This window comes from Pelmatolapia mariae, linkage group LG6 (genome assembly GCF_036321145.2).
Source record: "Pelmatolapia mariae isolate MD_Pm_ZW linkage group LG6, Pm_UMD_F_2, whole genome shotgun sequence".
Taxonomy (NCBI): domain Eukaryota; kingdom Metazoa; phylum Chordata; class Actinopteri; order Cichliformes; family Cichlidae; genus Pelmatolapia; species Pelmatolapia mariae.
The window spans coordinates 41697233-41714505 of record NC_086232.1 but is presented as its reverse complement, the minus strand read 5'-3'; the positions used below and the strand labels follow the sequence as shown (position 1 = coordinate 41714505).

General features: G+C 42.5%; 1 protein-coding gene across 2 annotated transcripts in view; it reads left to right on the top strand.

Annotated features, from left to right (window-relative positions):
* The first annotated feature begins 84 nt into the window (after window positions 1-84).
* Window positions 85-17273, top strand: part of LOC134629568 (sodium/potassium/calcium exchanger 3-like) — a 64489-nt gene continuing 47300 nt past the window's right edge. The window contains exons 1-3 of one of the 2 annotated variants that reach the window (XM_063477016.1): window positions 85-361; window positions 496-1097; window positions 6819-6950. In XM_063477016.1, coding sequence (XP_063333086.1) covers window positions 893-1097; window positions 6819-6950 — 337 coding nt within the window. In that variant the 5' untranslated portion in view covers window positions 85-361; window positions 496-892. Of the gene's footprint in view, window positions 362-407; window positions 1098-6818; window positions 6951-17273 lie in introns of those variants that run through there. The other variant, XM_063477015.1, reaches the window with a different exon arrangement.

Here is a 17273-nt window from a genome sequence, read left to right as displayed (position 1 = left end):
TACTTTTGCTCATCGTTAGCTAGCACCCTTGTATCCAGGCGTGAGGTATAAAATATGAATCCCTGTAGAGTTTATAGATGCCAAAAAAAACCCTCACCTTTAAAACAGGTGATGAATTCTGTGGTAAAGTTGGAGATTTAACACGCGAGTCTGTGGGGACCCACTCACTTTCAGTCGGCTTCATGTGGCCATCAGAGGACCTGCAGCCTTGGTGGCCGCTGCCTGTTTTCCACTTAGATCATTAGTTCAGACTGCAGGATACACACCTGCAGTGTGTGTCGGCTCCTGGACAGATGTGCAACTATCTCGTGGGCGTAACTTTTACAGTAGGCGTGTCCTGATGTCAGCTGCTGAATTCATGGTAACTGTGACATCTTTGATATTGAACACATTTGAATCAAAAAGTAGAATGCGTTAAGGATCCAGTTTACTCACAAATATCGAGCCTGTGCTCATAAAAAAGGTTATTTTTTCTTTTCCGTATGTTTTTCACAGCATCAGGATAAAAGCTGATTTTGGACCGAGTGTCAGTGCCGTCACTGCGCCCCCCTCCTCTTCCTCCTCCTCCTCCTCTTCTCAGCAGACGGACGCATCCATGAAGATCCTGTGCAGCCGTCCTCAGCATTACCACTTCCAAAACCACATTCCAACATGACATAAGAAGAGAGACAGGCTTTTCTAAGCAGCAGCTCGAAGCCTTTTGGTCCGTTTCTTTCTTTTCCTTTCTTTTTCTTTTTCTCAGCATCCCACTGGCGGTGCCAATCTTAACTTTCTGCCCGCTTCCTCTCTCACTTCTTTACCCGTCTCCGGGAGAGAAGTCAGTTCCCCGGGAATTAAAGGAGGTCGTTGGGTTTTTTTCTTTTCCTTTTCGCTTCTTTTTGGTACTTCTTGGATGCGCATGGATGTGGCAGCAGCGGAAGCGGGGACGTCTCTGCCGGGTATCCGACTCCGGAATCGGGCGAAGCAAGTGATGCCGAACCAGAAGAAGGTGAAAGCGCGGCGGAAACGGCGAAAGGAGCTGGTTTTAATCCAGATCTGCTTGTTCGGCGGTTTGCTCCTGGTCGTTAAAGGGTTTTCCTCCTTAGCGGAAAATTCAGGTGAGAAATCAGCGTTGGCTGAAGTCGCCCTCAGCGATACAGCCTTCTCTTTTACTTCCTCCACGTGTTTGCCTTTTATTTCCTCCCCCTTTCTCCATCTAACACACAGAATTTAAACACGGCATCGCGGAGGCTGTAGAAATGTACAGTGTTGTAAATATTGTGGGTTGTTTTTACAAAACAGACAGACTTTATTGATGGCTGCATTTCATTTGGTCAACAATCAGGAAACGAGGGGGTGAATGAGTAGAGAAGTGAAACCCTGCCTGAAACCTGCTAATAACTGTAATAATGATACAAGAAATAGAGAAGTAGAAAGAAATAACTGTAATGTTCAAATGTCGAATTGCTCCATGTTGTTAATATTCCTCTAACTTAGCAACTGTACCCAAACGTCATCACCCATGCGGTACAGTGCCGTATAATGCGCACTCGTATGAGCTTCATCTATGGGAAACTATTCATGGCTGAGGAATGCAGAGGATCCTGCGTGTTCAGGTGTTTCAGCTGCAGACAGGGAAATGAGGGCAGCGAGCCCCAGGGTATATAAGCCCGCCTGCACCTCTCCAGGTTACTGCAAATGGTTATCAATCAGCCAGCCATTCCTTATTATAGACTCTGTGGTGGAGATGTTAAAAGAAGAGTCGCATAAAATAAAAGCACAGGAAGAAAGACGTATTCATATGTAAAAGTCACCTTCTTACACAAAAGTGTGCAGTGTCTCCACGGCTCAGTTTGGTAACATGTGGCACCAAATCTTAAACTTGATAACCTCACAATTAAAGAACAGCCTGGAAATAAAATTATTAAAACTGCTTTAACCTCTGCAGCTACAAACATTTAATTAGCGCTGAACCACCCCAGTCTCTTCAGTAAAATTCTCATTAGAAGCATCATACTTGAAGTCTTTGGAAACTTGCGCATATATACTCTGTTGGTACATCCAGTTAGCTTTAACTCACAGACGCAAAGATCCTTATGAAACACTTCAAAACAGGGACATCTGAGACGCCTCCTTTTGTTCTACAAATCATGACAATACCTTTACAGGTATTTCATGTAATATCAGTTTGCACACAATAAACAGTCTGCATACATAATATGGTTCACTGGAATATTACTGATGTGGTTTGATAGGATTTCTTTTTGCTGAAATGATTTGCAGCAGCAGAACATCTGCACGCCTCGACTTGATGCCTGCATGTTCCTCCTCTGTTTTTGTCTGTGCCTGTGTGACTCAGCTAAAGTGAGAAGTATTTATTACTTTCTGTGGACAGAAGGTCTTCGTGAATATTCATACGCTCGTGATTTGTGCATCATCGGTCCTTCCTCCCCACTCTGTTACACGCAAAAGCAGCTCTGCGAGAACAAGAGGCGACACGTTTAATGCATCTCCCCTGTCCTGTTGTGTTCATGTTAACTCTTAATCAGCGCACTGGAATATCAATTAAAGTTGATTATTTATGATGCGCCTAATGAAGTTCTGCCAATTTAAGCTTGGTGTTGTGGCTCCACAAGTGGAGCACTCACCGCCTCCTCGCGGGGCCGCATTAATCATTCCCTTGCTTCCCTGCTTCATCCTCTTCTTCTTCTCCCGGTGCAAGATGGTAAAAGATACGGAGGGTGGGAGGAAGATTGCACCGCTGACACGCACACCTCAGTGCTGCTGTGGCTGCTGCTGTGTGGTGTGGTGAAGGTGAGGCTAAGGCCCCGAGGACGTTTGTGCTTTTTAATTCTTTTCGAATCTTCGTCTTTTGCCAGACTTGTGGTTGGCAGGGTGGAAAGGCCATAGTGCTTCTGCTGGGCTCTGTGAAGTATGAAATGAATTCATTGGTGTTGCTGCTTTCTTGAAGAATGTGCAGATGTAGCCACAGTGGGAGCCCCCACATTGTGCACTGTTGCTCCACCCGCCCCCGAGAGGATTTTGTTTTGGAAAATCATGAAATTCCCCTTCAATGTATGAATTGTGGGAGATAAAGGGTAGAGGTGGAGAAGAAGGAGGAGGCACCAAATTGACACATCTGTGGAGCTCTGCTCCAGCTGTTGGCTATCCTAACATTACGTAAAGAATCAAACTTTAATGTGGCAAAGAATGCAGAACAGGGCATTAAAAATAAATCAAAATGCTTGACATGCACTTTGCTATCTGCAACATCTCTGCTAAACTAACAGCTTAAAGGCATACAGCCGAGTCCATGTATGTAAACATGGAAATGAGGAAAGTTTTAGGATTTAGATCCAGAGCAGGATGATGATCAGCGGTGAGCACACCATCTTTACAAAATGATGTCAGTGAAAATGAAAGGAGGATGTGTCCATGAGGTCTCAGAGGATTGCTTCTAAACCAGTTCTGAGGAGGAAAACAAGCAAATTTCACAGCATTTCATGGTGGATAGTGGAGAAAAGTCTTCTTTACCGATAAATTAAACTTAGAGATTAGTGTCAGTGTGATAAAGGTGTATGTAGGGAGACTAACAGGAGATACCGCAGTGGATTAAACCCCCAGTAACCAGTGTTGGGCAAGTTACTTTGAAAAAGTAATTAATTATAGTTACTAGTTACTTCTTCAAAAAAGTAACTGAGTTACAAGATTCTAAAAGTAATCAATTACTTGAAAAGTAACTTTTGCGTTACTTTAAAAAAAATGTTTAATCCTTTGGGGTCCAGAGTATAATTGGCCATTTTTAACTACTTTTGAATTGCACCTCTATATTTCATCTTTAAAAGCTATTTCCTTTGCCTTGTTTGGTATCATTCTTTCAGCACAACCTCACGTGTCTGAATTTACAGTTATGTTTTCATTTTGGCATACTGTATTAACACAATTGATCTAAAATCAGACAGAAAACATAAAATCTGAGTAGAAAAAGTTATATTTTTACTGTAACAGCCACAGACGTGTTTAATAAATCATATTTCATAACTTTAAATGCAAATATAAATTGTCAATTTTAAAATCCTATGCACAAGTTTACTTTTACCCTTTTTAAATAACCATTTCAAACTATTTAAACAGTCAGCTGTTCTGCATTCAATAAGATGCCACACAAATTATTTGTGAGACTCCAAAAAAAAAAAATTTCTGTCCACTATAAAGGAGAACATCACAGCCTGATACCTGCAGGTCTGACAGCAGCAGGTGTATCACTCCTGTTTCTACCTGGAGACGCCTCATTGTTCTGACACACAACACAAAACTATCCACAACACTACACACTAACTACACAAGACAACACATTAACTACACACTCCAAACACGCTAAACGTCACAAATCTCTCACATCTCAAAACTCGCTCTCTCTCTCTCTCTCTCTCTCTCTCTCGCCATCACTCCTAAAACTTCCCCCTCTTCCTAAACAACCAAATGTCATGTTGGCATATAATTTTTGATTGGTCGACATGATGCATTTTTCCACCAACACGAACGGGCTGTTTTTTGTTTTATTTTTTTATTTTTTGGTCATAAGCAGAGAGTGCTCGCTGCGCTGTCCTTAGACAGTAAATGTGATGAAACTATTGAGGAAAAAACGCCGCGTATATCTTGTTTATCATGACTCTGGTTTTACGTGGCCTATCAACACAATTTAAAAACTGGTATATATCACCTTGTTGCTTTGTCATCTTGAAGTGGTCATGTGATTGGCTTACCACCACTACTTTATTCTTCCTCAGTCAAACAGCAGCACTCATGCGACTGTTCTGCCCCCTTAGCTCCAGGTGTTGTGGGAAAAATTGATCGTCGGGCAGAAAGTGATTGCCGCAGGAGCGCGCGCAGCGGCTTAAAGCTGTAGCGCCCAGATTACTTACAGCTACTTCCCTGCAACTGATATAAAATGCGGTAAACTGAAGACAGCTTCAACCGTCTGTTTGTTGAAAAATAGTAACGCGACCGCACCGCATTTTCTTGTTAGTAACGGAAAGGGCGTTGTAACGATAGAAATAGTAATTAGTTAGATTACTCGTTACTGAAAAAAGTAACGCTGTTAGTAACGCCGTTACTTGTAACGCTGTTATTCCCATCACTGCCAGTAACACATGTGCCTGACCAAGGAGAAGCTGCACTTCAGAGACATGCTCCATCCTTTGATCTGCATCTTTATGGACAAGTAAAAGATTCCTGACAGGAAGAGAAACCTCCTGGAGCAATGTCCAATGATGGGATAACAGTTATCAGTTCATAAAATGGAATCCATTCAGCTCGAGTGATGACGCTTTTAAAGGAAAAGTGGGAAGAAAAAATAAAAGTTTTGTATATTCTCCAGTGATTTAACATGCCAATCAAATTCTAATACTCATAAAATAAGGAACCTTAATGTACCTTTAGTGGTATAATAATGAATTGTGTCCTGATAGATTCAACTGGATAAAGGGATAGAGGGAGTCTTCTTCACACAAAGGTTAGCCTTGGAGTTCCACAGGGTTCAGTGCTGGGACCACTGCTGTTTACATTAAACATGCTTCCCTTGGGTAATGTTATTTGGGGGGAAAAAGCTGCACGTCTTACCAGTCACAGAGGCCTCTAATTCCTATTTTTCCAATTTTCCTCTACTTTTCTATTTCTAAATTCAGACAAACTGAGGTTTTTGTATGTGGCTTTTAAAATCCTACAAACATGGTGTATGGATGGCATTACCTTGGCCTCCAGTAACACTGTGAGGAATCTTGGAGTCCAGGATATGTCCATCAACACACGCATTAAACAAATATGTAGGACCGCTTTCTTCCATCTGCTCAACATTGCTAAAATTAGAAACATCCTGTCTCAGAGTGATGCTGAAAATCTAGTTTTGTATGTTTGTTTCTTCCACACTGAGTTTTTATTTTATTTTTTTGTTCCATCCACCTATTGTGCAAATAATTAAAGAATGCATGTAAGTGTTGGACTTGGAACTTTAGTGTGGTTCCCGAAATTAGAACCTAGATGTGTTAGACTTAATGTGATTACAGTTTGGGAAATGTTACACCCAAGACTGCTTATACCCCACTCTCACTCCCAGCACCAGGCTAATGGGTTTGGAACAGCACTTTATGTGGCAGAGACGCTGCACAAATGCAGAAATGGAGTGAAAGTGGGTACAGAGAGGATACAGACTGGAGACAGACACGACAACAACACGATCTCCCATTGACTCCTATACCCAAATTTGCATTATCAGTTAACCAGGAAGCGTGTCTGTGGACTGTGGAGACCATGCAGACTCCACACCAAGGTTATAATAGTTAAATAACATGAAACTAGAAAACTAAAGCTAAATGTGAGAGAATCTTTTTAATTACCTGAAATAAAAGTTAAATGAAACTTAAGAAAACAGTAAAAGTAACAAAAAAATATTGTACACTAAACTAAAATTTGTCAACATGGCCTGCATGAAGATGCTTTGATGCACTTGTTTCAAAACTATAAGAGCTCACTTTGCAAAATCAACATTTTATGCAATTCTTTCCTCCAGCCATGTCCAGTATATGTTCAAGCCTGTCTTATGTTTTTGCATGCAGCTGCCTGCATCTGTATCCCCCATTTTTACATTGTAGCACCTTCTAATATGTGTCATATGGGCATCTTGGAGTCTGACTAGCACGAGGAGCAACCTTACACAGTATATTATACAATGAACAAAGGTTTTCTAGAAGCAGCTAAATTTCTTTAGTGACAAAAGTTCAGTAATTTGTATCTGGATGTTGCACTGAATCCTCCCATCACTCTCTTTTTTCTCCTTCCAGGTTTTGATGTCTCCAGCCACAGCAGCGAGGACCAGGAGAGGTGGATCGGAAGGAGGCTGCTGCAGGACACGGACAACAACAGCAGCGAGGAGACAGATTTAAATGAAGGACCGAAGAACTGCACTCGTCCAGGTAAGACGAGATGAAAGAAAGAGGACACCCAAGTGCGCTCCCCCCTCCCTCTCTCCCTGCTTTCTTCCTCCCCAGAACAAAGAGAGGGAGACCAAACCATCCTCACCACTCCCTGTCCCTTCTGCCCACCCCCACATTTTCACTTCCTAATGTGGGGTAACCCAGATTGTGAGGTCAGATGATTTCCCACGAGCGCACGCAGCAGCAGGCGGTGACATTCTGGCTGCCTCAGCGGTTTTCACACTCAGCCTTCGTCACATTTTTTTAGGATCCTGCAGATTTCATTCTCACTCCCTGCACCTAGCTTACCCTCTCTGTCTCACACCGACTCTCTGTCATTCTTTCCCTTCTTTTTCCCCTCACATTTTTTTTTTCCTGGCAGATTTTAAAAGGCAGAAAATAAACCCCTGTTTCCACGGCAACCTTTTTGTCCCGTCATCGTCGAACATGTGAGGATGCTTCTTTTGCGAAGTTTCAAGTCACTTTTACAAGGCTAGAAATCAGCCACTTGTAATTAGTTTTTCGGCATCACATTAAACTGATTGGAGAAACTAAAGTAGCTGAAAAACTGCAGTTCCTCTAATGGCCACTTGAGACAGACTCTAACAGTGGGTCAGTCCCCATAGACCCCACATGTTAAAATCCTCAACTTTACAGCAGCTTTGAGTTCCCACTTTGTGACAGCTGTAACTCACCCATTTAAGGCCACGATGAACCCGTACGTAGATGTTGTTGACACAGACAGCTGGAGGCCATCTTCTACACTTAGAAGAGGGTTTGTGATGTTGGTGCTTTTTAGATATTTATTAACATGACAAGTAAAATGGCTTTTTGTGCAGTGCAGACTGTCCAAGAAGCCTGTGATCCTGTTTTGGTGAGTGAAATTCTACTATTTTAATTGTCCATTAGACCGTATATGATTCACATATATGGTCTATGGACAAGTCGACAGCTTTCATGCAAACTATACCGTATACCTCCTTGCAACCAATTTCATGTTAGAGACTGGCAGCAACCTCCAGCAACTGGTCAGGTGATACACATGTTTCTCTAGTGGCCGGTGGTTTCCAGGGGGTCCCTGAACAGTCTCTAGGACTGTGTAATGGGACCTTAACACTTAATAATAATTTATCCTTTTTTTACCATACAGGGGATAAATATTTCTATATCTAAGCTAAAGAATTAAAGCTAAAAGTTTGAGGCATGGAAACTGTACGAAAGGTGGATGGTGACACAGATGCCAGTAGCTGCTAGCCGTCTGCTAGGTTTTACCTCAGCTACTTGGAGTCACCGAACCAGATCTGTGGACTGTGTTTGTGCTGTTGGTGCCTTTTGAATCATTTTGCAGGCATGTGGCTTCCTGTCAGGTTAGTTATATCAGAAATATGCTAGCAATTAGACTGTTTTTATCCAACAAACTGTCTAATGAAGCGTGCAACACTGCAGCATCCAGCATGCTAAAAATGGGAATTTGACTACAGCCATCTTTCATATACAGTCTGTGGGTGTAATGCATCCTTAGGCAACCTTGTAGTCTCACCATCAGCTTCTCTGCTGCTATTTTTAAAAGTAAATGGACTGAAATGAGGCGTTCGGTGCTGCTATAAGTGATGTGGAGAAAGGTGACATTTGTCTCTTACCTTGAGCAGAGACGATTGTCCTCCCTTCAGAGGGTGAGGCGGTCCTTGGTGAGCTCGTTAAGCAAAATGGCCATCATCAATCTCCTTTCTCACCCTCTCAAGGTCGTCGCTGTCATCTATAAAGAGAGCCGAGGTCAAGGTTCAGCTTATTCCCTTCTCCTGCTGATTATACTGTAGCTGTTCTCCTCTCTCTGCTAAATTTAAAGCTCACGCTCCGGTGGCTTCAGCCCCCAGATTCCTCCTGAGGACAGCAAGGTTTTTGCTAAATAACCTCTATTTTATGAAAGTCTTGCGCCATTCTAGTCATTTCTGCTTGAGACTGGATTAAGGCACATTTGGCGTACTCGTATGAGAACTTGTTGAGTCACCCTACATCTGACCTCTGAGTGGAAAGTGTTGGCGTGTTTTTGAAAAGTGCAGGATGTGTAGAAGAAGTGGAGAAAGCAGTACATGTTTGTATTTTGTGATGTATTTTATGTAGATCAGTGACATAGTAAGTAGGGATATGAAGGAGACTTATTTAGTACGCTGCCATAGATGAAGCTGTAGTTTGTGTCCAGTCGCAGACCTGCTATTATTGTTCACTGTAGTTTTTTTCCAATCATAAGGAATCTCCAATGAGGACACACCATTTTATTAGCGGTGGGGCGTCGTGCTGTACCTGTAATGTATGTGAAAATAGCCCGCTGAAGGATAAGACGTCTGACGAATGGCCTCAAGAGTTCACGAGGCTAGCAGTTCATGGTTGCATTAGCATGAAAAACCATAATCTTCGCCAACTACCGGTGGTCAAGTCGCACTCTAGGAAATGAAAACAGCACATTTTGATGAATAGAAGAATGCAGGACATTAAAGAGAGAAAGCCAGCACTCCTTTCCTGGTCTCGATTCCACCCAGATAGAAGACAGTCTGATGTAAGCCACTTCTGGCACTTATAAATCTGTTACATTAGAAAATTGTTCTGCAGCCCAGATGTGGCTGCTACAACACACCTGACATCTGGCCCATGTTGGGTGGACCTGTGGATGAGGTAAGCCAGCAAGACACATAACTCACAGTAGTCTGTAAAGGCCCATAGATAAGTATAACTAACTATATCTGCAGGCAGTGTTTGGGCCAAAAAGCCCATAGCTATCTTAGTACTAAGGAGGAGGAGTCCCAGGAAACAGGATTTCAGTGCAGATGTGAGGTCTCTAATCAGTTCTTATACCAAGCACTTTCTTAAAATGCTTGGTATATCCTTCTCATTCCGTTGTTATACTCCACACCTGAGCCAGTCGTAATAGTGACAGAGCCCGGTCCAGGATCTGAACACAGCTTGATCTTAGTAAGGGGATGTGCCACATGAGTTAGGGTTTGTTAGTTAGCTTGAACATGTTGCCATAACTCCAACACTATTATGTCTCCCTTGACTGATCTCATCAGCCCTACCAAGGAGTTGAAGCAGCACTCCAGATGTTAGCAGGCCTTCCAAACTGGGAAATCTGTCTCATGCTGCTCACCCATTCTTTCTGCTGATTGTCTTCTGATCCAGGAAGACCGTTAACCTATCTGCTTTTCCTTCAGAAAAAATATAGCACTATTAACGAAGAGACCCTAGCATTGCACTGTGCAGTATTTTGATTTGTACAGTGCTGCACACACCTCTTTTTCTTCACATTTCCTTGGAAAATATTAAATGAGTGCTGCAATTCTTCAACACGGTGTGAACTCTCTTAGGCAGCTCTTGTAATTTCTGTTAGTAGTCTTCAGGAATAGTTCTCCGGGTTTCTTGAAATCTCTTCTTTGAATTCTTTATCTTCTGTCGGGATGAGTCCACACTGCTTCAATAATGTTAAGGTCCGGGCTCTGGGGAAGTTTTTTTCTGTCAGTGCGTTTGGGATCAATCAGCCAGCTTTCACCACATGGTGGTTCAGAATCTGACTTTTCTGTCTTCACAATTCCTTTAATTTTGAAAAGATCTCCAACATCACTGGCTGACATTCAGCCTCAAACGTGACAGAGCCTCCACCGTGTTTACAGACGACTGTAGACGGTCACTGCTGTACCTCTCTCCTGACCAAATCTCACTCCACTGATTTTAAGTCTAGTTCTTATGTCATTTGGGATACCTCCGGCTTTTCTCCGTTTCCTTTCCTGAAAAATGGCTTCTTGAAAGCCACCCTGTCATTGATAATTGATTTCTGATGAGTCTCTATTGAACAGTAGATGGATCAGTAGCTAGATCTGCTGCTATTTCTCCAGAAGATGGCTTTCAGATATTGTTGATCTGTGGTAGGTAGTTTTTAGGCTTGATGCGTCTTCTTTTGTAGGCCACTTGTCCAATTAGACATTTTTTGTGATGTTTATGTGTAGACACAAAACTGATTCATCCCTCGAGTTGTGAGCCTTTGTTATGCTTGAATCATTCCTAGGTCAGTGTTAAGTGAAAAAATCCTCTGAAAATGGTCAGGTACAAGGAGTTGAGGTAAAATGAGTGAAAAAGTAGACAATGTCTAAAGAAAAGATCTTCAGAAAGCTGAAAAACTATTGTTCAAGACCAGTTTAAGAAATAAAGAAAGTCTGGCTCCTTGGAATTAAATATGAAGATGTGAACGGGGGTGCAAAATATAGTATGTTAGCTCCTCTTTGCAACCTGTTGTTGTTTAACAGAGATTAGTGTGCTGCACCAACATTATCTGAAATTACAACTTAGACATCCATCTCACAAATGGTCAGGAAAATCTGGTTCCTGATAGGTTGGGCTCCACTAAAAACAGCCTGCTGTGGAAAATGGTTTACAGTTTCCAAGAAGTGAATTTAGACCCGTGTCAATGTGATGGAAATGCACTCAGTTCCTTGTCTCTGGGTAAAGTTCCTGTGGTGGAAACTGGGCTCTTCATTACTTGCATAGTCTCACATCAAAAGCAAAAATTTCAGCATTCCTGAGGATGAAAAGCAGCTGGTGTTTCCATCCATGTCATTGTGCAACTTTTAATTTACTATCGGGACTGTTTTTATTAACTTCCACTCAAACGGCTAATCAAGTGATCAGCTGGTTTCGTGTGGGATCGTGTAGCAGCTTGCACATGCATTTGTGCACAGCAGAGTGTGTGTGTGAGTTATTTCCACAGCTTGCCAGCCACAGTGTAGAGCACAAGGCTGGCTGATGAGGAAGTATCCCAACATGAGCTCTGTGTTCTGGGAGGATGCAGCTCGGCAGAGGCACTGACTGATTGTTGCCTGAAATTAGAGACCTGCTGATCAAGTGCTGGAAAGATGATGGAGAGAGAGCGAGAGAAAGAGAGAGAGGCCCTCATTTGCTAATTTCCCCCTTCCAGCCACACATGAAACAAGCTATCATACCCGTCATTACTTCTCTCTTCGTGATTTTAATTACGAGGACCCCGCTGCTTCTGTTTATTTCAGGCACTTGTTTATGCCTTCTTTCCATCACCACGCCATTTTTTAGTCAAGGGGAAAAAGAAAGGGAAGCACAGCCAGTTGCTGGTAGTAACGTTTGAGAATGATGTGTCACCTTTGGTAATTATTTCTTTGCCCATTTGATCTTTTTGGCCATGCTCTGAAAATATCAAGGAGAGTTTGCCTAGAAAATGTCTGTAGAGAGGTGGCTGTGTGTTTGCTGTGTAGGTGAGAACGAGCCCTCTCTGTGCGGCTCCTGACCTTCCTTTTATCATGAAAAACAAGAGTGTTTCATTTTGGTGACTTTGCTGCCCAGATCCAGCCCTTCCATGCATGAATAATGACAGCCAGTCATTACTGAGTCACTATTTGATTCAAACTAGTCTCAAACTTGCTTCTTGTTTTGGAGGAAGTATTTAATGGCCATGGACTGTATATAAAAGATGAGTTATCGTTTCCTGGTTCGAAAAGTACCTGAATACTTTCTCATGGCCAGCAGGGGTCTATGGGAAACCAGGTTTACTGCTCACTCCAATCTGAGGGCCTCAGGAAACAATTTCCTGATGAGTTTCTGCTAGTCTCCCATCTTACTGATTAAGACTTTTCGACCTCTTTCTCTTCACATTTGGTTTCCAAACATCACAACAAAAAAAAGCTTAGCTCAATGCTGTAAGCAGGACCTTACTAACCAATGGCTTATATGGGGTTGTGAAGGTAGCAGTCAAAGCAGATGTCCAGACATCCCTCAGCCACTTTTTCCAGCTCTTCTAGGGCAACACAAAGACATTCCCAAACCAGCCGAGAAACATAATCTCTCCAGTGTGTCCTGGCATAGCGCTGAGAGGAGACCCTGCCCGAAACACCTCATCTAAGAGGCATCCATCCAGAAGACGTTTTGTTCAGATATCCAAACACCTCAGCTGCCTCCTTTTGATGTTGATGAATATAGGTTCCACTCAGAGTCCTCCCAAATAACCAAAGCGTATTTCTTCTGCTTGTATCTCCACTCTATTTCTTTGGTAACAGCTCAAGAGCTTAGTTAAGGTTAGGAATGTGGACTGACCAGATTGACAGCTTCCTTCACTTTCATGCGCAGTCTTCCACAATAAGCCTGTACAGCATCCACATCACTGCAGATGTTGCACCAATCAGGAACAAGACTATGAGATACTTAACCCTGTAAAGCCAAACCCGTCGCTGGCGTCAGACGAACTGTTTGCTCAATTTAAAAAATTCCAATGCATTCTAAAAGCAGCGACTCTGTGCGTTTCAGTGATATTAATAATGGATTGCATTTATACAGCGCTTTTCGAGACCCTCAAAGAGCTTTACAATTCCACTATTCATTCACTCTCACATTCACACACTGGTGGAGGCAGCTACAGTTGTAGCCACAGCTGCCCTGGGGCAGACTGACAGAAGCGAGGCTGCCATATCGCGCTATCGGCCCCTCTGGCCATCACCAGTAGGCGGTAGGTGAAGTGTCTTGCCCAAGGACACAACGACCAAGACAGACAGAGTAGGGGATCGAACCGGCAACCTTCCGGTTACAAGATGAGCTTCCCAACCCCCTGAATCACAATCGCCCCACAAGGTCATTATGGTAATCCCAAGCACAGTGTAGCTCCATGAAGACGAAGGCTGCTTGAGAGAACAGTGAGTGAGTGTGAGTGGGCATTTAGGTTCTTTTTACAGTGTTTTTCTATCGTTTTGATTACCGTAATGACCCTAATATGACTGTAAAGCACAGAGTTGCTGCTTTCAGAAACCGCGTTCTCAGTTTTAATGTTTTGAACTCCTCCACTTGAGGCAGCAACTCATCTGTGACCTCCGGTGGGCACTCTGACTGAGAATCATGGCATGAGACTTGCAGATGCTAATTCTAATTCTCTTTCTAGCCACTTATCCTCCTAAAACAGTCATCAATAAAGGTTAAGAAGTTAGCTCAGTCCCGGTTTGAGTCCAAAACTCACCAGGTGTGAGTCTAACTTTTTCAAAACCTCAACATCTCAAGGATACTTGAGGGTGAGTGGGAGTTCAACTAGTCAACTAGTGTTTTGGGGTTACTGGAAATACTTTCTCACTTCACTTTTTTAACAGCTCATCCATCTGGATTTAAGTATTAAGTTTGGGGTGTGGCTCCTCTGATTGAAATATGGCTCGACATAGGCAGCTGTAGCCTCTACCATGGATAAGACCAGGCAGGATTCAAGGAGGTGCCCACTGTAGAGACCGTCGAGTACAAAGTGGCTGCATTTTACTTTGATGCCTCTACACTTATAGAGGAAAAGAAGAAAAGTCCACCTTAGAAGAAGTAAATGGGCAATGATTATCCGCAGTAAATCTGAAAAGATGTACGTTTTAAGCACACGGCCACGAACCCGCACGCCCACATGCACTTCATCGTCTTTGTCTGTCAGCTTGATACAAAAAAACATCCCCACAGCTTTTCCTTCAGTTTGCAGCACATTAGCAAACAGATTGCTTAATGTAACCCCCCTGAGCATCTCTGTGTACAGTAGCATTGGCTGTGTGATTAGACAGAGCGTCTGGGTACCCCATACACGTGACTGCTCTCTCCAGGGGTCTTTCCCCGGTGGCTGTTATTAAAGTTCCTCTCCACTCAGCTCAGCTCAGCTTCAACGCAATGCTCCATTTTAGGAAAGGAGGTTGCTATGACTTAATCAGGGCTTCCCTGTGAGAAATGTGCTGTGTGTGTGTAGATGAACTGTTAAGAATAGTATTGATTAATGCGAGGGTGCTGGCCCTGGATTCAGCAGTGAGGAGGGTGTGCTGTTTTGCTTAGCGTGTATGTGCACATCTGTGTATGTTCACAGATGTGCACATACATACACAGGGGGCTGGAGGATGCCCTCACTTCACGTGGGCATCCTCCAGCTTCCTCCCCACGTGCCAGAGGTAACTGAGTAAGCATCACCACAACACAGCTGATAAATTCATCAAGGCAGAATCCAGTGATTTCTCCTTTAATGTCCAACAAAAGCCCTCCACTAATCAAAAGCAAAACTGACCCAAAGAGGAGTGATTTCCTCAGAGAAATCCATTGTTAAAATTACATTAATAACTGTGAGTGGGTTGCATATTAACAGTTGCAGATGGAGGCAAAGTTCTTTCATAACTGCCTAATGTGCAGATTGGGAAAGTCATCTTGTCTTGTTATTGCAGGAGCAGGAGCTCCGTGCTCGGGGGAATAAGACCAATCCATCACAGCAATTAGCTGAGCAGAAACTACCCTCCACATCAGCTCCTACTGGTTCTCCCTCACTCTGCTGCTCCTGCACCTACAAAATTCATCCAACGTTACATTTCATGCTGTTTTCCTCTCACTTTGATTGTGTTCATCCGCTCGCCACGTGTGGAGGAAATCTTACTCCTGCTGAATTATAGAGCTCAGGTTGTTTGCCAGCAGCGAAAGCGACTTGACACACCTTTAAAGATTCATCCTGCTGGTTGTGACTGCGACTGAGCAATGTTGAGGCTGTTTCCTGAGCCACGAACATCCCTCTTTACTGTCGTGCTCCCAAAGCTCCCATGTAAAGTTTTGCTCTGAACAGCACTATTTGATATGCCTTAGTTGTTAAAGTTTGGGTATTTTGGATAAAAGCTAACAGAAAATAAGAAAAAGTCCTGGACTTGAATCCTGATGTTGTAGTTAAAGTGTTGCTGTTTTACATCCACAGGACGCCAGGAGATTTTTAAGGGTTTTTGGTGCTCTGGGGTAGATCCTGAAGTCACTGCACATATTACAGATCTCATCTGGCCTATAAAAACCTTGGGATCCATCAAATATACCTGGAAATAGCAGCTGGAGGAAAGGATGTCAGGAATACCATGTTTAGCTGCTGTCGCTGTGTGACTATTGGGATGGATGGATGGAATTCCCTAATAAAGAAAGTACTTCTCCCTCATTTTAAATTGGTGTGACACTAACAAAGACTCGTGGTTTGCAGTAAACTTAAAAACTGACTTCTGTGGAGACAGTTTTGAAGCCAGGCAGCATGTATGTGCCACATAGCAGCACCTAAAAGATTAAAAGAACAGAGAGTGTTTGATAAGGTGTTTGATTTGCTTTATGGGGATGAATATTTCAATCTGTCAGATTGCCTTTTCTGAGGATGAGCTCTTCACACAGAGATGCCAAGCAACCAGGAGGCTTTGATGATGAGTGACAGATCCACGGCTCCCGAATGGTAGAGCTGGCAGTTTCAGATCTACCAAGGGAAGCATTTGTAAACAGCTAAACTGAATTAGTGTCCTACTGAAAGAAAGAGAAGTGATTACACGTAAACATAAATAACAGATGGATGTACAGCTGATTATAAAGTCCTGTCTGTTCATAGCTTTGAAGCCAGTGAAAACTATATCTGGTTTCTTACATGTAAAATGCTGGAGATTAATTGCTGATTGAAAGGACGTGTGTGTGTGTGTGTGTGTGTGTGTGTGTGTGTGTGTGTGTGTGTGTGTGTGTGTGTGTGTGTGTGTGTGTGTGTGTGTCATATCTCCATGTGGACCAAAAATTTGAAGTTTATTATACTTACGGGGACCAAAATCCTGGTCCCCATAAGTTTGAAGACATTTTTGAGACTCAAAATGTGGTTGTAGTGACAGAGTTACACGTGGTTATGGTTAGGTTTAGAGTAGGGGTTAGGGTTAGGCATTCATTTTTGATGGTTAGGGTTAGGGAAAAAAACAGGACATCAGAATATATCGTCAGACATAAATACATCATTAAAATCATAAGTGTCGAAATCATCAGATAAAAGGCTGATGTGCTGCCTCGGACCTTCGTATGGATATTATTACTTGAAAAAGCCTGAACAAGAGTTTAAACAAAGTAAAGTTGTAAAACAGTCCTACCTAAGTCATAGTACAAATGTACTATTACTATACTATGTACTATATACTATTATCTACTATACTGTGATCCGAAAACCCCAAATCACATATACTTAATATACAACTATACATGCATCTAAAGCATAAATAATCCTGATGCACAATCATATAAATATACTGTTTGTTCAATTGGTTAAAATGAATTTATATAAATGACTGTTGCAGCTCAAGATGATCTTAATCAAGGAGATGCTGCTAACTATCAATAATAATACAGTGTGTTATATTTTTGGATTTATATTTTTAAAACCTACAAAGTAACTAGGAAAGTAGTAAAAAGCAGAATAACATAGAACAGTAAATGTAGTGAGTTTAAAAGGTCCTATCGCTGCTCTTTCAGGCTTTTGTGACCAAGCCTGAAGTC